The sequence below is a fragment of the Chrysoperla carnea genome, chromosome 4, assembly GCF_905475395.1.
Source record: "Chrysoperla carnea chromosome 4, inChrCarn1.1, whole genome shotgun sequence".
In the NCBI taxonomy this organism is placed as follows: Eukaryota; Metazoa; Arthropoda; class Insecta; order Neuroptera; family Chrysopidae; genus Chrysoperla; species Chrysoperla carnea.
The window spans coordinates 6932306-6955330 of NC_058340.1; the positions used below are offsets into that span (position 1 = coordinate 6932306).

The 23025-nt window shown below is 28.9% G+C and overlaps 1 protein-coding gene across 1 annotated transcript; it reads right to left on the minus strand.

Moving 5' to 3' along the window:
* Nucleotides 1-35: 35 nt before the first annotated feature.
* Nucleotides 36-17559, minus strand: LOC123297768. Its single transcript, XM_044879542.1, has 17 exons — nt 17457-17559; nt 16769-16934; nt 16366-16538; nt 14726-14931; nt 14119-14319; nt 13991-14055; nt 13306-13438; nt 10028-10217; nt 9367-9532; nt 8656-8828; nt 7747-7991; nt 7580-7658; nt 7307-7512; nt 6315-6515; nt 6188-6252; nt 5800-5963; nt 36-46 (listed from the first exon to the last, which is right to left on the minus strand). Exons 1-17 carry the CDS (start codon nt 17557-17559, stop codon nt 36-38), a joined length of 2547 nt encoding a protein of 848 aa, XP_044735477.1.
* Between the last annotated feature and the right edge of the window lie 5466 nt (nt 17560-23025).

A 23025-nucleotide genomic window follows, 5' to 3' on the forward strand; every position in this document is an offset into this window, starting at 1 on the left:
TTAATAACCATTTGTTTGGAGCAGTAAACAATGAACTAACGTTTGCCTGAAGATTTTCAAAAATATTTATGTAAAAAATAATTCTTTGTATGAATACATAGTATAAAACAAAGACGCTTCCCGCTGCCTGTACCTATCGTGTCCCTATGTATGCTTAGATCTTTAAAACTACGCAACGGATTTTGATGCGGTTTTTACTAATAGATAGAGTGATTCAAGAGGAAGGTTTTTATATATAATACATGCAATATAGACATGTAGAATAAGAGGTTGAAATAGAGGTTCAAAGGCAGATGCTTCAAAAACGTGTGACGTGGCGATGCATATGCCATATAAATAAAAATTAGGTTTGGATGTAAAGGAACTTTATAAGCTTTGACTCCATTCGAATCTGTATAATCATCAATCAATTCATGTTACAAAACAAAGTCGCTTTCGCCTGTCTGTCTCTAATCTCTATGTATGCTTAGATCTTTAAAACTATGCAACGGATTTTGATGCGGTTTTTTTCTAATAGATAGAGTGATTCAAGAGGAAGATTTTTATGTAGAATACATGAATAATATAGTAGAGTAGGGGGTTAAAATGGGGGGGGGGGGGGGGGAACGATGCTTGTTGAAACGGGGTTGACAAGAGATATACATCCAGCTTCAAGGATTGCTTTTATCTATTGTGGTGGAAAGAAGAAGCGAGAAAGTAGGGATGAATAATCGAATATTTTCAAATATACTCAAGTAGGGTACCAAATAAAAGAGCAGGGCGTGTACATTACAAAACTGCAACCCCATACGCAAGGGGATATGGGGAAAAGTGGGGATGTTTCCCAAAAAAGCGGGTAGTTCGCAGCTAGTTATTTAATTGATAAACATTTTTTCAGCCTTCTTTTGATAAAGAAACTCACTTAAAAATTGTTGTATGTTTTTGAGCATGCGAAATTTAAAGTGCACATTGCTTTTTGCACTTACATTTATTATAGGTTTTCTATCCACAAACGCGTAAAGAAAATGATTCGCTTAAGTTAAGTAATAGCCTCGCAAAAAGAGAATCGCACTCAAAATTAAGCGAAATGTCTTAATAGAACGATTTCACTATTTTCATATAAAAAAACATCAATAGTAACAGTATTTAATGAGATATTAAATTCCTTTTAGGACTACATCAAAACCCGGGGTTATTAGTCCTATAATAGCACGCATTATGAACCACCCTTTTTAAAAATTAAAACTCTTAATGATGATTAAAATTAACAACATTTTCATTATTGCTGAGGAAAAGTGCATAAAAATAATAAACAAATAACTTCAATAGCATAAATCTTTCTTAATTCATAATGAGACGGAAAAAATCTTTGATTGACCACGACTATTGCTATAAGGATATTAGATGTTATAAGCAAAGGGTTTAATGCTTACTTGGAGCAAAATATCAAAAGAATTAGGGCAATCTAAATCTAAAATTCTTAAGATTGTATGATCCTCTTCAGAATTTCTTAAAAATTTCTGTTCATCTTGGACAAAACTCAATGCCGAGTTTTTATGTTCTTTTCTTAATTTGGTGAGATGATCTGAAATTCAAAAACACTGTGTATACAGAGTATTTCAACAACTAACTCAGTTGTTTATTTTCGCTTGCTTTTACTTACTCTTTGGCCAGCATAAAAATAAGCTAAATTTAATATTTTTATTTTCGTAAAATTCAAATACATCTGATAAAAATTTGTTTTTTAATTCAAGTTCTTCACTTTTAACACTCCAACTTAAATTTATTAGAATTATAATTTCAAAAATAAATATTTTTAATTTCCACATTTTTCTACAATATTTTGAAATGTATGCTGTTGTTAAAAGTAAAATGTTATGCTACTTTAACCAAATAAATCAATGCGCGGAAGGAAATTTTAATGTGATGAATTGTTAATTATATAATTCGTTATGTTTATTTAAAAGTCTATAATTAAAACTGGTTTAATAGTTAGTAATTATATGGACAACATTCTTTTCTTCATAAATATATAAAAAAAATCGAATACGACGAAATAGTAAAACTGCCATGTTAACATTTACGGTGTACATATTATACGATTTGAGGTCGAATTTATTTTTTCTGGATTTAAGAGGTCTAATCTATTTCTCTTGGATTTAAGAGGTCTAATCTATTTCTTCTAGATTCTGAAAGTTTTGGTTGACTCTGTGGCAGCCTTCAAGATACCATATAGGTAAACTTTTTTCGATTTAGTTTTTCTGATACAATCAAAAATAAATTTTTTGAAAATCCTATTCGTTTTATTACGAAATTGGCAAGCGGAATATTGTATTTGAGTTGAACTTTTGGACGCACATGTGAACTTTTTAGGTATAAAGTCAAGTTCCTTGGGCATAAAGTCTAGTTTGCTAATTTAAAGCGTGTTAACTGCTGATATAGTCTGCTCGTCCAAGAGATTACCGGAACCGATTAAGGTAAAAGACACACAGAGTTTTTTTCAATATATTATTGGGTAAAGCCTGGAAAATCTTTTCGATTAAAAAAATTTCCAAAGTTTCTTTGACTTATTTAAAGCCAAAAAGGTATCTTAATTTTTATAATCGAAAATTTTCGATTTATTCGTATTTAGTAATAAGCTTTTTTAACAGCTTATTACTTGATTGCTATTAATCTTTTTTTAAACTTAGATAGAAAGGCTTCAACAGTACCAGGGATAATTAGTTTTTATTTATACAGAATGATTTTAATCTATAATCGCTAATAGTTCGTTTTGTAGTTAACCAATCAAAAAATAGCTTGAAAATAAGCTAGGTGGAGCTAGCGAAGTAGCCGACCTGTGTTGCTTATAAAAATCTCCATGAAAATAAAATAATACATAAATAAACCAGAGACAATAAAGAAATATATTATGTATATATAATACTAGCTGGGAACTACCCGCTTTGCTGGGCAACATCCCCACTTGCACCCCTCCCTCCACATTTCCTTGCGTTGGATAACAGTTTTGTAATGTACACGTCATGCTCTTTTATTTGATACTCCACTTAGGTATATTTGTAAATATTCGATATTTCCTTCCCACTTTCTCGCTACACCTTTCTACCCTCCGAAGGTTAAAAAAATTTCTAAATGTAATTTAAAACATTCTGACCAAGTTTTGAACTATTAAAAGCCATAATTGAAAAATATGAATTTTTTATTCATGAACACCCCCGCAACCCCCCTTGTGGGTGGAATTTCGTAAAATCCGTTCTTAGCTGACCTCTACTTGGCAAAAGGAATATTCCTGCCAAATTTCAAGTCTCTAGGTCTTATAGTTCCAGAGATATCTGATGAGTGACTATCTATATCTATAGAAAGTCTCCTATATATTTATAGACAACTACTTTTCGAGCCTCACTAGAAGGTCTGGACATTTATTGAACTGATTTTTATTAGCATATTATATTAAAGAACTATACTTCTAAAACAATTTAAGCTTTTCTAAAATAAAAAAGTTTAGTAGTCCCCGAATAATATTGGGCTGAAATACAATTTTTTATTTTCACTTGTTTCTATCTTAATTTTGTTGGGTTTTTTAAGTTACCTTAATTTTATTTTAATTTGATGTAATTTGGTTATTCTGTTACAGGACTATTTAATTTATTATTTAGTCTGTTTCAGGTACAAGTCTCTGTGCGCTAAAAATGTATACATTGATTATCCCCATTGTAATAGTTAAAATTCTTAAGTTGCGGTATTATCAAAAATTAAAATTTTGTAGTCATATTATTTCAATATTTTTCATAGTTCTATTTTTTACTAATTATTACATTTTTTCATTGCTAGTGCATATTATTTTATTTTGTGTTAGTTTACTGATAGGTACATATTTAATTAATTATTTATGTGCAATGTGCATATACTTATAATTATCTGATTTTAATTTTAGTTTTGAATCGATTCATTATGTAATTAAATTTTATTTTATATAGTTACTTGCTGTATAATTATTTAAATAAATGGTTTAAAGATTTAATAAAATATAGTTTCAAATAATGAGTTATTAGATTAGAAAATCTTGATAAAAATTGAAATTATTTAAGATCATAACATTTCAATAGCACGGAATTTTGATATTCTATTTCAGACAAGACATTTGATAAGCGCTTTCTTATTTTAGAAACAATGTTTTCCGATAACGAGAAAACACGCTCATTCTCCGTTGATGTTGGCCTTATAGTCACTTCATCTTTGTATATTTTTTCAAGAGTAGCTATTCTTTTCTCAGTAGACTCAAATCACTGAAATCACTACATAGTATAAAAAAAAGTTGCTTCCCGTTGTTTGTCCCTTATGTATTCTTAGAACTTTAAAACTACGCAACGGATTTTGATGCGATATTTTAAATAGATAGAGTGATTCAAGAAGAAGCTTTATATGTATAATACATGCATAATATAGTAGTATTGATAATTTTAGAGATTTCTAATGTGTTGTCGTAAATAAACACATTTTTGCATATAAGGCATTCTGTAGTAAGTATATTTAGTATCAGCATTGCACCCGTGCGAAGTAGTTCTATTATTATAAATAAATTTCTAATTATGTGCATGTGACTTGTTTTGTCTGTAGTTTCAGCTGTCTGAATGACCTTGTTGGAGTTGAGGTCCTCTTCCTTATCCTGGTTTTCGATGTATGAAACTTCGGTTGAGCTATGACAGAATACATGCGTTAAGCAATGCATCTAAGTGAGAGGCATTATAAACATGTGTTGACCCCACTCTCTGCAGGCACACGACAGAAGAACTGTTGTATCGCTTTAAAGACATCGAAGCCACGATACAAGTCACTTTTGCAATTTCATATAACATCTATAACACCTCTTACTTAGATGCATTGCTTAACGTATGTACTCTGTCATACTCGTGATAGTTATATGCCGAGATGTGAATCGAACTAGTGGTATAATCTATTATCTACGTTTTGTATGCGTGCTTTTTTAGTTATCTTATTAGTCTCGCCTAAGCAAAAATTTCTCATGGTGAAAACTGTCGAGCAGAAACGCCAGTTGTTCAATGTTTCTTCTCGAAAACCTGTTTGGATTTCATTGATGACATCCATGCTGTAAACGGTCAGTAAGAATTTTGGCGTATATTTTACTAGCATTAGGCAATAAGGTTAACCCCCGATAGATATACAGTGTGTCGCATTTAAGATGAACACACCCTCATATCTCTGACGCTAGGCAAATTATTAAGGATCGGCCCTATCTGTCAATTTGTATTAGGCTATGTTTAATGTAAACATTTCGGTTGAGTATCTTAAAAAATGTGACTCATCACGCTGTACGACTGTGCAAAATTTCAAATCAATATTCTTGTAAATAACGAAAATATGAGGGTGTGTTCATCTTAAATGTGACACTCTGTATATGTCACTTCTCTTGTATTTTTCTGTATATAAATTATTAATATCTTCGCTGGACCATATTTTAGGAATTTCGTAATGAATAAAGACTGTAAAATAATGCGCATTTGCGTTGTTAAATAATGCATTTTCTTATAACACATAGAAAAAAAATTACTTGAATCAAGTAAATATTATAACTATAAGACAAAAGGCACATAGAAACACAGACGACCATAGATAGGCAGGAAAAACTGTAATTGAAATTGCAATTAAAACTCTCAACAATTTGGTTCAAAATATTTATTTCTTTTATTACCACTACAGAAAACTATGCGTCATATCAACTTATTTCGACACACTATTTTTTTAAGTGAATATTTCCAGTTTTATAACACTTAAAAAAAATTATTTCAACTATATAAATACCTATACTAATTGATATTCCAATTATCCATACAAGAAATGCGAAATAAACTTCGTTTAATCCAACAATAACAAAATTAGCACCAGCATTGTCACATGTAGGTTTTTCAGAATAAAATTTTTTGTAAAATCTTTGTTGTATACCATTTTCTTCAATTTTCATTACTCTAAAAAACATAACACGTTAACTTAAAACATCAGTTTTTGCTTTTGAAGGTTGCTAACAGCTTTTAAATAGTAAAAACTTTCTGAAAATAAAATATTCCTTATTTATCATGGAAATTGGATTGATCATTTGAAAACTTGTACTTTATAATTTTGGAATCTATTGCACTTTTTATTCCTTTTAAGTTGATTTTTATAATTAATTTTAATGGTTGCTAATTCTTACCCTACTTTAAATGTTTCTATATAAGGTGATTTATATGATACGGCTGTATAAGTTGCTGACAGTGTCTAGAAATAAAAAAATTATTATTTTTGAATATGTTTTCGATAATTATTTCCAATAGACATACTTTGGATAAAAGTGAAATTTCTTCCAGGTAACATTTTTCACTTTCTTGAAATGTTTGTTGTATTTCAAAATAACAATTTCCTTTTTCCGCTAAAAAAGCAAAATATCCTTGCTGAACTTTTCTAATGCCATCTGTTATTAGATAATGATTGCCAACCATTTTTTCTTCATAAAGCTTTCTTGTTGTAGGATCGTTTGAGTACTTCAAAATAATTAGATTTTTTTAATCAATTTTTACTAAATTTATGTATTTACATTGAAACGATAATTTTAAAAATAATAGTTTAAAAAGTACGCTTTTGTAACTAGCTGAACTAAAAGGTAGAAAATAATTTCTTTAAATTCAAAAAAATCATTTTATCGTTAAAAAGCATGGGGTGCTAAATTTCAATTATTGTAAATATGTTATTGACAGATATTGGTAAAAGTAAAGTCATTATAAAATATCTTTAAAAGCACCCCACGTTCTTTTACGATAAAATGTCTTTTTTTTTTTAATTTAAGGAAATTATTTTCTGCCTTTTAGTTCTTTTTAGGTTTTTAGACTATTATTATTTATTTATCAAAAATTCAGTATAAATATGGTGGGAGCGCAAATAAATGTATATATTTTCAGATATGAAAATCGTGAATCCTGAAAATCTTGATCAGGATTATCAAATAAACTTATTTAATTATTGTATTGTCATCGGTCCTTGATAAATATGCCAAATTTTGAGTTCATCCGACGTTTTGAAGGGGGTCAAAATCATATTCAAATTTTCCGTTACATACTAACATACGTATGAAGCTAATAAAAGCGTTTTAAAAAAGTATTGATTCCTTGGTTGGTTTGGTATATATTACTATCAATATCTTTGATACTTTTTAAATTCCGTTTGTGTGCGAGATATTCTTTCGCAAAGAAAGAACAATTTATAGTATTTCTAACGAATAAGTTAATAATAAATCGTTTTAAAAGTTCATTTTATTAATAATAGTATATTTGTTTACCCTGAGAGCTTTAACATATTCCACATCTATTGATCCTATTTTTATCCTTGCGTGTCTTAAATCTTCAAGTGTTTTAATATCGTTTGATGCTGACTGTAAGAGCACAACTATATTTGCAGAATAAGAAACATAAAAGAACATCAAAGATAAGTACAAAAATATCGCCACTACTCGACCTGTTAATTGACGAGGTTCGCTTTCAGTTCCTAAAATAGTAGAATGTGTAAGTTTAAAATATTTCATTACATATTTTTAGTATATTTTTTGTATGACCTTGTTGACATAATCCACCAAGTAAGAACAAAACTATTTCTGCTGGTTTCAGCTGTAACGGCGGTACGTTGTACGTATCCTGAAAAATATATTTATATATACGAAACGCTGTAACAAGGTGGTGAATTCTACATTCTAAATTTGAGATATAAAAGTCACACTTTTACCTTTTCTATTTCAATTTCATTTCGATGTTTCACTTCGAAATAGACGGTTAAATATAGGATAAGACTGGAAATAATACATAATCCACCAATAGAAATCCAGACATTCTTTTGAAATGATAATCGAAATATATTTTTGGTATATGATAGTGGTGGTTTTCGGAAAGTAAAAATTACTGCTGTTTTTGAATTTCTTGCTAAATATTTACAAGCTGTAATTCTTGAAGGATTTATTAATAAACCATTTCCTTAAAATTAATAAACAAAATTAATATTTTTTCGCCCGAAAGAAAATTGTTTTAAGACCGAAAGATAAGTAGTATTAATACATATTTGAAATTTCGTGGGTGGCTTCCTTTTGGCGAATCTATCAAACTTTCTCTGAACATGATAACGTCATATTTAAGGTATCGGTCTGAAAAAAATGCAGCAGAGAATTTATCGGACACTATGACCACTTGATTAATAGGTAATTTCTAAACAATTCAGCAAAAGTGAACCATGTACGTATTTGAAAAAAGTTCGAGGTGGTATACAAACTCCTCGGTGCAGTATTTTTGCCGGACAAAATATTTTATTGTTTAATAATTATTAATATTATCAAGTGGTTGGTCATAGTGTCCGACAAATTCCCTACTGCGTTTTTTCAGGCCGAAAGCTTAAATATGACGTTATTTGAAAACGTAGTACTTCCGAAAAAAGTCGCGGACTAAAGTATTTGATAAATAGCATCCAATAAATTGGAAATTGGAATTTTCCAAAAAAAAATTCGTTGGGACATTCGATGGAAAATTTGAGCCTTTTCTATCTACGTCAGTAGTGTCTTGATAACAGTAAATTATATAACCTTGTACATACTCTTTTGTTTATGTAGGTCTTTGAATTTTTTTTGTAACACATGTAATTAAATACCTGAAATATCGTCTACACGACGTTTCAAATTTCCTACAATTCCTGTCCAAGTACCATTTACATAATGACCCCAACCATCAGTTAATTTCCATTTTAACGATGCATTGACGTAATCCATTAATGTGAAATGAATATAATGACTGTGTTTAGTTAAGGAATCTTTATTAGGTTCACTAAAAATAAAAAAGGTTAGGCAGGTTTACACGGGAAAGTAATCCAGAATAATGTGAATATCTGATAATCTGGTCCCCAGTAACTCTTCTTAAGTAGTTTCAAGCAAAAATTGTTGGATGTGTAGGCGCACATCTTACGCAGGCATTAAACTTTACTAAGGTTTCCAGCTTAGTGAAAAGCTCACTCTACTCCATAACTGGTAATCGATAGATAAGCACTTTAAATTAGAAAATTGATTGAAAGTAACATTTTTTGATCGGAACCTTTTTCTACTAGCAGAACAGTTTAGGCAAAAACGGACTAAAAAATTTTACCCAATTTTGTTTTTTCGTATAATTGTTCAATTTTCGTGTAATTTCAAAGAACCGTTTTAGACAATTCTAGGTTGAATGGGAACCTTATCTACACCTTCCGTGACTATAATCTTTCCAGTATTTATTATTATAAAAAGTTATTGTATCAAATATTTTTTGTAAACTGTGATCGCTTGGTACTAGATTTTAGGGCACTGTTATTTATAAAATAAAAAATACTTACGTGAATTTATGTTGATTTATGATTTCTATTGTATTTGAATGATATTGCACGTAAGATGTGTGTATAGGAGATCTGTGTAAATTTCTACGTCGAAAGGATGTTTCATGTATAGTTCTTGTATCCACAAAATTGTTTTCTTCCGTCCATAAACCGAATATTTCATAAACTAATATTACAATATGATATTACTATTTAGCTTTCAGTTTAAGAATTTTTTCAAAATAAAAAATATTTTTGTATTTTCAATGAGTGAAAATCAAAAGTACTCCTGTGATTTTTTCTCTAGATGCCTAGGCTATAGCGCCCATTGTTGTATTAGGCTGTCCACGAAGGACACACTTAGGCTATAGAGCCCATTGTGATACCATGTATATGTGTTTTACCACCTTTCCGCTGATAATTTCATTTATCAGCCCCTCAATTATTTTCAGAGGCTGAGTGCACCTCTTTCATGCATATACCATGCACTACACCAGTCCATCATAACTAATAATTAAATTAATTTTGTTGCGACGGCTGGAATCGAACCTGCTACCCTAAACATACCGCTAACGGAATTGGTTACGTCTTAACCAACTGAGCTAATAGGGCGACTATTTTCTACTAAAAGGCTACGAAAAAAAATCTTCAATTATAATTGGTTTTTATTTTTGCTACTTACCTAATGTTGAGAAATGTTTGGAATATTTGTAAGGTTGTTCTAAAATTATTTCATTGCTATTATTCTTAGCTATTACAATTTCACTATCTATAAACCATGACATTTCATGAAACTTTTTAGTGAAATTCTTTGATTGGAATTTTATTAATAACCATTTGTTTGGGGCAGTAAATAGTGAACTATCGTTTGCCTAAGAATTTAAAAAATTTTACGTGAAACATCATCATAAAAATATGTTTAGATTTTACTATATTTTCATACATTTAGCATAATTTGAAACTGATATTATTTTTTCTTATGGATATTTGTATTTATAGGTACAATAATCACAAAACGTAAAAAACTATGTTTTTAATGGTTTGAATGCTTACTTGGAGTAAAATATCGAAAGAATTGGGACATGCTAAATCTAAAATTCTTAAGTTTGTATGATCCTCTTCAAAATTTCTTAAAAATTTATTTTCATCTTGAAAAAAAACCAATGATAGGTTCTTATGTTCTTTCCTTAATTTGACAAGAACATCTGAAACCAAAATTTGAATTTAATTTGCATTCTGTTTAGCTCCATTTTTTTAGTCAGCCGAATTGGTCTCGAAATGGTCATGACTAGTCAGTAATTATGAAGATTAAAATTTTAAGGGCCAGCTCTATTTTTGAGTACCAAGTTGTGATTTTATGGGTCTGAAAAATTCAGCCTAATTGTTCACAATGGTCAATAATTATGACCAATTGGTCACTGGTAGTTTCATTTTTTTTAGGAGTTAAAAATTTTATGGTCTAGCTCCATTTTTTTAGCACTTGTTCTTACTTACTCTTAGGCCAACAAAGAAATAAACTAAATTTAATATTTTTATTTTCGTAAAAATCAAGTATGTCTGTTAAAAATTTATTTTTTAATTCAAGTTCTTTACTTTTCACACTTATAGTGAAAACACCTACAATTATAATTTCAAAGATCATCATTATATGTATTTTACACATGTTTAATTAAACTTTGTTGATATTATTTTAAGTAAAAATGTTAAAACATAATGTTAAACAGAATATTTTTAATTCGCTTAGGTTTGCTTTAAAAAGATATTATTTATATATGGGAAAAAAATACATTTTAATGTGATAAATTCTTAATTTAAATGCGTTATACTTATACGTAATGTCCATAATTATTAGTAATTTAATAATTAATATAAAAAAAAAAAAAAATGTATTTCGTCATCCCTATATCTTTATATATTATAAAAGTGAAAGTAAGTTTGTTTGCTTGTTTGTGTGTTGTTTCTTTAAAAAATTACTCAATGGATTTTAAAGAAACTTCATACGAATGAGCTATAATTTATAAACATATATTAAAAATAAATAAATTAATTAATTAAATTAATTCGTTGACATTTCACTGCGGCATGTATTTTATAAAAATTTATCACAAAATTAGAATAGAAAATTAACGTTTAATACTACAAAGACTAACGCGTGAAAAAATGACCAAAACTAATTGTCAATAAATCATTTTGTACGGCAAACCAATTTTCATACTAGAAATGTTTATATTTATTTCAATAATCAGTTTCAAAGTGCCTTATGCTTAAACATACTGTAATAAGGTACGCCAGCACGACCCGTTCGGAAATCTGCTCCCGTTGTTACCGTAACTCGTGGCTACCCTGTACCCGTGACTAACAACAAATTTCGTAGAAAAGTGGTAAAAAAATTCAAAAGTTCATTATAGTATTAGGATAGCATCTGTAAAAACTAGCATGTTTACCTAATAAACTTATTATTTAAATTTATGATATTTTTCCTTTCAAATTATTTGTCTAGCGTGTTTTTTTCCTAAGCGGTACATTTTTAGACCGTGAGTATATTTTTCGTCAAACCTAGACATCATAAGCTTGGAAATGAGCGATGAATCAATTAATCTGATAAAAGAATAAGGAAGATAAGGGTAAGGTAAAAAAAATAATTGAAAACTGTACATATGCTTTTCTTTTACCTATGTAAAGCAATCCTTTTACCTATGTAAAACAATCTATATTCTATTTCGATTGTTTTGAAAGCAGAATGAGAGCAAGATGTTGGAGGCCATAACGCGGTGATCTTTACTTTTATACCCAGCGAAGCGGGTGGGTATCATGCTAGTAAATATATAAATAAAATCGGAAATATAAAGTAGGACATCAATATGCGTAATTATAGTTATATTAGGTGGAAGTTTTTATCATTTTTGTCAGATTTAAACAAATTGTTTTTTCTAGAACTTTGAAGATGTATTGTTTCGAATATCATTTCCTCTCCAAATTTTGTAAATTTTCTTTGTAGCAAGGGTTAGTAAACCACCGAAAATAACGGTAAGGTTTGTCCTAAAAAAAACCGTTCATGGAAAAAATTGATTAAAATTAATTTAATTAAAAATAGAACATGAACACTTTTCAATAGAAAAACTATTAGACCGTGGGTTAGAAAGGGTGCTTTGTAAAATGATTGATATAATACTTTCGTGAGTAGCTTCCTTTGGCCAAGTCTATTAAATTTCTCTCTACGATTTTATATTTTTAATTTTTATACCATGCATATATGTAATATGCAAGGTATAATAAGTTTAGTCCCAAGTTTGTAACGCTTAAAAATATTGATGCTACACATAAAATTTTGGTAAAGGAGTTCATAAAATCACTTAATTAGTCCATTTTGAAAAAAGACATCAAGCTGAAGTACGCTTTTTACAGCGTATTCAGGACGTAAAAAGTGGTGTCGAGTTCGTAAATGAGCAACATAGGTCAATTGGGACTTGGGTCCGTAGGACCCATCTTGTAATCCGTTAGAGATAGAACAAAAGTTTAAATGTAAAAAGTATTCCTTATAACAAAATAACCAAGTTTTGTTTGAAACATTTTTTCGTAAATATAACTGTTTACCCGTGGGAGCGGAAATTAGGCGTAAATTTTATAGTATGTATTAAATGGGAATATTAATTATGTATGTGTGACATGTATGTATGTGTAATGTGATAGAGTAATCAACACAGTTGATTATTGCAAAGTAAAATAAAAAAAATTAAAAATATATTACGTGTATATTTTAATTATGAAAATTGTTAAATATATTTATTTTATTGGTTACTACAACTCATAATAGCTAAAGACTATATTAATAAACAAGTTGCTTCAACAATATTTTTATTTTTAGTGCATATTTCCACCTTTGTGCAAAAATACACACTTGCAAAACATTATTTCAATAAAACAAATTCCTACACCAATTGATATTCCAATTATCCAAACTAGAAATGCAAAATGAACTTCAGTTAATCCAACAATAACAAAGTTTGCGCCAGCATTATCACATTTAGACTTTTCAGAATAAAATTTGTTATAAAATCTTTGTTGTATACCATATTCTTCAATTTTCATTACCCTAAAAAAAATAAATGGGTAGGTACTTAGTGAGCGAATTAAAAGGAAAAAAATTTTGTCATAGGTGTTCATAAAATCACCTAATTAGTCCGTTTCCGGTTGTCCGTCCGTCTGTGGACACGATAACTCAAAAATGAAAAAAGATATCGAGCTGAAATTTTTACAGCGTACTCAGGACGTAAAAAGTGAGGTCAAGTTCGTAAATGAGCATCATAGATCAATTGGGTCTTGGGTCCGTAGGACCCATCTTGTAAACCGTTAGAGATAGAACAAAAGTTTAAATGTAAAAAATGTTCCTCATCAAAAATTAAACAACTTTTGTTTGAAACATTTTTTCGTAAACATCACTGTTTACCCGTGAGGGTGCCAATTAGGCGGAAATTTTATAATATGTACTATACTTGATTATCAGTTATGTATGTGTCACATGTATGTATGTGTAATGTGATAAAGAAATCAACACTGACTATGCATGGTATTTCAACAATTAACTCAGTCAATTGTTTGTTTTCACTTGTTAAATTATTAATTTTAGTATTATATTTATTCTTACCCAACTTTGAATGTTTCAATGTAAGGTGAATTTTTTGATACAGTTGTATAAGTTGCGGATAATGTCTAGAAATTAAAGAATCATTATTGTTGAATATGTGTGCAATTAATTTGGTTTTCAATTCATACTTTGGGGAATAAAGAAATTTCTTTTAGATGACATTTTTCACTCTCTTGGAATGTTTTCTTTATTTCATAATAACAATTGCCACTTTCTGCTAAAAAAGCAAAATATTCTTGTTGAACTTTTAGAATACCATCTGCCATGGGATAATGATTGCCAGCAATTTTATCTTCATACAGTCCTTTTAATGTAGGGTCGTTTGAATTCTTAAAAAAACCAAATTTTTAAATTGATTAATTCTTCTTAATAAGCATTAATTGGCTGTAAAGCAGGCATGGCAAATTTTAAAATTTTGCGCAAAGCTAAAATTTTGAATTTTCAGCAAATCAGTTTTAAGTAAAAAGTACCCTTGTGGTTTTTTCTCTAACTGCTTAGTTTTGGAAATAAAAATTCTTGAAAAATTTAAAATGAAATATTCGATTTTTAGAAAAATGTTTTATTTTTTCAATCTCTGAGGGAATTCGCTTAGCTAATGCAGCTCTTGCGCTACGATTTTTACTGTACTACACGAGGTAAAAAGAACAACTTATAGTATTTACTTATTTCTAACGAATAAGTTAAAAATAAATCGTTTGAAAGGTTTATTTTAATAATAATAGTATTTTTGTTTACCCTGAGAGCTTTAACATATTCCACATCTAATGATCCTATTTTTATCCTTGCGTGTCTTAAATCTTCAAGTGTTTTAATATCGTTTGATGCTGATTGTAAGAGCACAACTATATTTGCAGAATAAGAAACATAAAAGAACATCAAAGATAAGTACAAAAATATCGCCACTATTCGGCCTGTTAATTGACGGGGCTCGTTTTCAGTTCCTAAAATAGTAGAATGTGTAAGTTTATAATATTTTATTTGATATTTTTCGAATATTTTTTTACCTTGTTGACATAATCCACCTAGTAAGAACAAAACTATTTCTGCTGGTTTCAGCTGTAACTGTGGAACATTATATGTATCCTGAAAAAACATGACCTATTTTTGTATTTGGAACTAGCAAGGACACTTGACACGGATTTTCAAAGTGGAATTTCTTAGATAGTTATTTGTAGAGAGCTTTACTTTGTGGTACTCCATTAGGATTTGAAGAAAAAACTTCAAATTTTCTTTGCTTCGCCCACTTGTATTTTATTTTAATAGTTATATTATATAATATAACTACTTCAGTTTGAAAATGTTTATATTAGACGAAACATGTCATGTTTTACATTATTAAAATGATTAAATAAAATATAAGTGGACTAAACAAAGAAAATTGGAAGTTTTTTCTTCAAACCCTTTCTTGGATAGATTTCCAGCTCCCTTAGACACAGCACATGTCAATTAGTCATGTCAACAAGCCTAGAGTTTTTACTGGATACAGTGTATCCTTAACAGTATCTTAACAATATCAAGACTCTTGTCTGTATAGTGCGTGTATCTTTCCCTTCATGGGGCTTTAATTCAAAATCTTCACTTCTCTATAATGTTTTCCTTTTTCCGAATTTTATTTTTCTTGCTCATTTCAGTTAGACCTTTTGAATTTAATAGATACAAAACATGGTAGCTTAAATGTCGTTCAATAGAAACCATATTGAGAACAATAAAAAATAAATAGGATCTACCTTTAAAATTTTATTTTGATGTTTCAATTCGAAGTAAATAGTTAGATATAAGATAAGGCTAGAAATAATACATAATCCACCAATAGAAATCCAAATATTCTTTTGAAATGACAATCGAAATATATTCTTGGTATATGATAATGCTGGTCTCCGAAAAATGAAAATTAATCTTGATTGTGTGTTTCTTGATAAATACTTAACAACTGCAAGTCTAACAGGATTTATTAACAAACCATTCCCTTAAAATCAATAAATTAAAGTATATAACATTTTTTTTTCAAATACACTTATTTATTTATTCCGCTATCTTATAGTAGTGATTTAGCACTTGTGTACTTTTTTTTAATCTAAGAAAAATCTTGAAAAATTGAATGTTATTTCTTAGTAGTTTAATTTTTGATTTACGAAATAGTTGTCAATGATTAACTTTCCGTCGATGTACTGTGATCTAAGAGGGACAGCACAAAAACTTTGTGAGCTAATAATCTCATAATGGAATGCTCGATTGTGGTTTCAACGCCGAAAAATTATAAATTAATATAGAGTTAGACGAATTCCTGAACTTTCAAATCAATATACTCAGAAACAGAAAGTTTTCTGTATTACTGTAATACATTAGAAGGTAACAATTAGACAAGTGATAATTACCTGAAATGTCGTCCACATGTCGTTTTAAATTTCCCACAATACCTGACCAAGTACCATTTTTTAAATGACCCCAACCATCGGTTAATTTCCATTTGAGCGAAGCATTAACATAATCCATTACTGTTAAATGAACATAATGACTGTGTTTGGTTATTGAATCTTTATTCGGTTCACTAAAATCATAAAAAAAAAAAACAATTTTAAAACATTCCTGTTGAATATTTTCATAGAAAATGGTGTCTTTATAGAAAAACAAACCACTTTTATTGGATTTATTGGAAAATTTTTCCGAAGAGTGCCTAGATTTCACAGAAACAATTATATGAAATAACAATTTTGATACGAAAAAATAATTTTAGTTAAAACTTTTCAGTCCGTTTTCGTACTCCAAAACACTACTTACGAAAATTTATGCTGGTTTATGATTTCAATTGTATCTGAATGATATTGTATGTAAGATGTATGTATAGGAGTTCTATGTAAATTTCTTCGACGAAATGATGTTTCGTGTATAGTTCTTGTATCCACTAAATGACTCTGTTCTGTCCAAAAACCGAATACTTCATAAACTAAAATCAAAACTTATTTTTCTCACTATTATATTTAGGTAGATGTATAACGAAATAAATTTTCGAATTTTTTCGACAGCACTAATTTTGATTGATTCATATCCTTTCTTAATTAACTTTGTTTCTAAATAAATCTAATAAAATATTTATTGTAAGTTTAATTTTACGTATCCATCGATTATTAGATAATCATATAAAGAAATTGCTGCTTTCTTAATAAATGTTCGCTGTTTGTCTGGCGCTTGCCAATATAGTAGATGTTTGAGGGTAATTTTTAGTATAGTTATTATATCTATATTCTATACTTGAGTTGTTTAACATTTAAAAAATCAAAGTACATTTTTAAAGCACACAGTTTAATTTAAGTGTTTCGATCTTTTAATTTTGATTTAAAATAACTTATATTTAGTAAAAATATAAATTAAAATGTACTATTAGGCTCGAAAACACAATTTAAAGTTCAAAAAGTGGGCCTAGATAAAACAACTCATTTAAAGTGTATTTATTATATCTGTTCCTTACCCAATGTTGAAAAGTATTTGGAATATTTATAAGGTTGTTCTAGAATAATTTGATTGCTATTATTCTTAGCTATTATAATTTCACTATCTATAAACCATGACATTTCATGGAACTTGTCAGTGAAATTATTTGATTGCAAATTTATTAATAACCATTTATTTGGTGCAGTAAAAATTGAACTGGCGTTTGCCTAAAGAATTTAAAAAAGTTTATATAGCACTTTTAATAGACCTAAAATAATGATAGGTTTGCTTCCCTTTCGGAAAAGAGTGAAAATATTTCATTGTAGACGAAATGAGGAGAATAAATGTCTTTATTTCACACCTATTGCCACTTTCTCACTCGTAAGACATTTTCTTTTCTTTTTACCCGACTGCCTGAGGAGTGTATATGTTTTTGCCTCGTATCTTGTATGTATCGACTCAGTGGATTTCAAAATTTACGGTATCATTACATTTTTCTCAACAATCCAAGTGTTCTTGGATAGGTGTTTGAAAAAACAAAACAAAATGACGGATTTATGGAGCGAAATAGTAATACGTTAATACAAAAAACTAACAAAACCTATTGAGTGGGGTATCAAAATTAAAGAAATTTAAAGGTGACTACAAAAATATATATATAAGTTATATGTTTAAATTGAATTAGGAATAATAAATTGGCTTTAAAGTCTTAATATAGTATAATAAGTGGATTTTTTTTAGTGCTAGGACACTAAAAAGTCTAAAATAAAATAAATAATTTAAAAAATAAAAACCCGACTGCGTTAAATAAAATCTGAACAGAAAGAAACAAGTCCAGTAGTTAACTTAACGACTTTAACAGTCGGGGCCCAATAAAATCTAGATTCATTCAATATAATTCCCTTGTCTTCTTGTATTTCTTACTAGATATTGTATCTAATGCTTACTTCGAGTAAAATATCAAGACAATTAGGACATTCTAAATCTAAAATTCTTAAGTTTGTATGATCTTCTTGAAAATTTCTTAAAAACTTATTTTCATCTTGGAAAAAAACTAATGATGCATTTGTATGTTGTTTCCTTAACTTGACGAGAGAATCTGAAAAAATAAAAATTTTTCAAATTTACTTTTGCATCGAAAAAAAATTAAGCTAATGTGGTATCATTTTTGAGTTAGACCCAAATATTTAATTAGTAAAGAGATTTAGAGATGCCACTGATGCATTTTGATATTCTTTTCTTAATTTGATGAGAAAATCTACAACACAAATCATTGAAATGACTGTTAAATTGCACACTCACATCCAAATTGCTTTTGGATTTCTACACGAATACTATAAAAATTTAGACTTAAAAAAAGATAAGTTCAAGTAAATTTTTGACTCCACATGAGTTCAGTAGAAAAAATAAAGTTTTAATATTATTTGTTGAAAATAAAGGTTTAGTTTTAATTTTAGCAACATTAATGTTTTTTGTTGAACACTACTGCCTAATTGTTTTAAACAGAACAGGTCCAATCACAATAAAGAATAAGTCTCCTATATTGAACTTTGATCCGAGGCGAAAGTTAAAAGTATTGATCACTTTAGAGTTTTAGGACAGAGTGTTATGTTTTTGTTCCAAAAGAAAATAGAAGAAAGTTAAGCAAGAAAAGTATTAGGATATATTTTGTTGGGTATTGTGATGAAAAGGATGGTTTTCGTTGATGACTTCCTGAGCAAGATAAGATGGTAAGAATTGCTGATGTAATTTTTTAAAATGAATAACATATTTAAGCGAAATCTACTAAAGTTATGGAGAGGGTTGTGAGTTTTAGTGAGCGATTGAAGTATACAACCGATGTATACAACCGATGAAGTCTTTGAGAGGACTACTGCAATGTTGGAAGTTTCTTGGTCTAACAATCCATTACCCAATTATTCAGTCCGTAATTCTGATACTGTCCGTGGTATTCTTGAGGTCGAGGAACCTCTTCTTTAATTAACTAAGTATAACCCCTAGGTTAAGTTTCAAAGCCAAGACACGAATGAAAAGGTAGAGTTACCTTCTCCCCAATGCCTTTGCCATCTCAATAGGAAAAAAGGAAGGTACCTAAGAGAAAGAAAAAAGGTATCCTTAGACATACTTTGATCACTATGCGGTAAATTTCCATGCTCTTCTACGTAATAATTTAGAGCCTAATAGTATAAGTGATGCTAGGAAATCAGATAATAGTATAAGTTTAAAATTAGTTAATACCTGGACTTTATTCGAACGCCCAATGGACAAAAATGCTGTATAATAATTAAGTATAAAGTTATAATAGTAAGGTTTTTTACTTAACAATATAAGTTAGATTATCAAGAGACCTTCGTTATCTGATTAAGTGCTTTAAAGTTGTTGATTGGAGTTGTTAATAGGTCCGGTATGGCCGTTGATCACGTCGATGTGGAAATTGTTTTTTTGAATGGGGAGTTGCATGAAACTATTGTTTTTCTTGCATGATATCGATATTTTACAATATCAACGTTTATCAGATCGACATCCCTATTTCAAAAAAAACAAATGTTTTGTGATTTAAATTTTCATTTTACTTACTTTTGGGCCAACATAAATATAAACTAAATTTTATATTTTTATTTTCGTAAAAATCAAAAATATCTGTTAAAAATGTATTTTTTAAATCAAGCTCTTTACTTTTAACGCCAATAGTTGAAATAATTATAGCTCCAAAGATAATTAGCTTTACTTTCCACATTTTAATTAAGTTTAATAATTATTGTGTGAATAATACTAGCTCTAACTATAATGCATTAATATGCATTGCCATAATTTACATTGATTGTTTCAAATATAATGTGATGATAAATTCTTAATTATCATTATCTTTATCTTTTACCTACCAGTATTATGTTTGTAAAAATGTCTATATTTCATAATTATTCGCGAATTAATAATTGAATATTAAAAAATGTTATTTCTTCGTAAATATAAAAATAGATGATATAGACGGTTAATATAATGGGACGGAAACTTTCATGAAAACAAGTAATTGTTATAAGGGACGACGCACAAAATTGCATGTGATTTTATGAATCCATTGAAGTTTTTTAAATCATATTTTAGGATAGAATAGACCCTTCTGAACATATCCTGATATTTTTCTGGGTCATGAGCTCCTTGGGGCGCAAATAAAAACCTTAGAAGTTACGAAAAAAAATTGTTTTTTAATTTATAGTATCCATCGTGTTGGGTTTTAAATCTTGTTGTTAGATCTTGGAGAGTGTATTATATGTGCATAAATATAAAATAGCACTCCTGATAGACCTTAGGTCTTAAAAGGGCACATAGAAAAGCTTTTATCTGTTTGTTGGTTGTGATGATTGAATACCAAACATAATAGATTAAATGAAAAGTTACTTTCGTTCATAATATTGAGGTATTCTGCTTTTTTCTTTTATAAATAATCGAAGTAATCATAAACTAAAAGCAAAACGACCTTTTTAAGTAAAACGGACCTGGCTTAAAACTTTCAACTAATTGTGTCAATTGTTCGTTTCATTCATTTGTAAAGTTCTATAATAATTACATAAAAACATTTTTAGATTGGGCGGCGTGTGCCTGCTTAGGTCATTAGTTTTCAATAATAGAAGTTTTTTTTTTAAAACTGGACTTTTTATTTAATGTGCTTTAAGTTCCCTTACGGTATTATATGTTGATTTTACAATTACGGTAGCGTAATATGAAAGTTAGAAATAATAATTGTATTGTTTCTATATTATTTCGGTAAATAATTAACTTAATCAGTTGTCATAATATGATTATTTTCTCATAGCACAAATAAAAAATTGTAATCGTTAAAATTTTCATGATTTTTTTTTATTTTTATTCAAGATTATGAATTCTATGCATAATAATGCTTATTGATTTATAATTTCTTTCCTTTAATAACCAGCGAGGAGGAATTAATTATTATCTTTTGGGTGGGTTTATACAGGGTGTTTTAAATGGCCGGATCTAAAAACAATTTATTTATATTCTAAGATGAAATTTTCTCAATTAATATTATTATAATTTATAAGAACCAAGAAAACGCGGTTCTAGCTTCAAATAAAAATCAATTTTAAAAACTAAAATTGATTTTTATTCTAGAAAAACTGACATCACAGCTGAAAAGAATGACCCAAAATTAGTGGGTTTCAAAAAAAATTCCAATAAGATCGGATAAAAATTGCCTGTGTTATTAAAAAAATTGAATTTTTGAACTTTATGACGTCATCAGAATCCAAAAAATTTAATTTTGCTCTATCACATCCAAATTTTATCCAATTTTAATAAACCGAGTATGTAATTCTACTAAATTTGGGTCATACTTTTCAAATTTGTCATCAAAATTAACCTAGCTCTATTAGGTTTCAAGATTGTGGAGGTCTGGTCTTGGAATTAGGCACAATTGTGATAGCTAGCGAAAAACTGACATCACAGCTGAAAAGAATGACCCAAAATTAGTGGGTTTCAAAAAAAATTCCAATAAGATCGGATAAAAATTGCCTGTGTTATTAAAAAAATTGAATTTTTGAACTTTATGACGTCATCAGAATCCAAGAAATTTAGTTTTGCTCTATCACATCCAAATTTTATCCAATTTTGATAAACCAAGTATGTAATTCTACTAAATTTGGGTCATACTTTTCAAATTTGTCATCAAAATTACCCTAGCTCTATTAGGTTTCAAGATTGTGGAGGTCTGGTCCTGGAATTAGGCACAGAAATTTAGTTTTGCTCTATCACATCCAAATTTTATCCAATTTTGATAAACCAAGTATGTAATTCTACTAAATTTGGGTCATACTTTTCAAATTTGTCATCAAAATTACCCTAGCTCTATTAGGTTTCAAGATTGTGGAGGTCTGGTCCTGGAATTAGGCACAGATGTGATAGCTAGCGAAAAACTGACATCACAGCTGAAAAGAATGACCCAAAATTAGTGGGTTTCAAAAAAAATTCCAATAAGATCGGATAAAAATTGCCTGGGTTATTAAAAAAATTGAATTTTTGAACTTTATGACGTCATCAGAATCCAAAAAATTCAATTTTGCTCTATCACATCCAAATTTTATCCAATTTTGATAAACCAAGTATGTAATTCTACTAAATTTGGGTCATACTTTTCAAATTTGTCATCAAAATTAACCTAGCTCTATTAGGTTTCAAGATTGTGGAGGTCTAGTCTTGGAATTAGGCACATATGTGACAGCTAGCGAAAAACTGACATCACAGCTGAAAAGAATGACCCAAAATTAGTGGGTTTCAAAAAAAATTCCAATAAGATCGGATAAAAATTGCCTGTGTTATTAAAAAAATTGAATTTTTGAACTTTATGACGTCATCAGAATCCAAGAAATTTAGTTTTGCTCTATCACATCCAAATTTTATCCAATTTTGATAAACCAAGTATGTAATTCTACTAAATTTGGGTCATACTTTTCAAATTTGTCATCAAAATTACCCTAGCTCTATTAGGTTTCAAGATTGTGGAGGTCTGGTCCTGGAATTAGGCACAGATGTGATAGCTAGCGAAAAACTGACATCACAGCTGAAAAGAATGACCCAAAATTAGTGGGTTT

Excerpts from the sequence above, each read along its gene's own strand:
- LOC123297768 (XM_044879542.1), bottom strand. The coding sequence starts at position 17,559 with ATGTCATGGTTTATAGATAGTGAAATTATAATAGCTAAGAATAATAGC. Across the intron at positions 10,218-13,305 it reads AAGTTCATTTTGCATTTCTA|GCAAACGATAGTTCACTATT; the intron begins GTTTGGATAATT and ends TTAAATTCTTAG. Across the intron at positions 8,829-9,366 it reads ATAAATCAACATAAATTCAC|TGAACCTAATAAAGATTCCT; the intron begins GTAAGTATTTTT and ends TTTTATTTTTAG.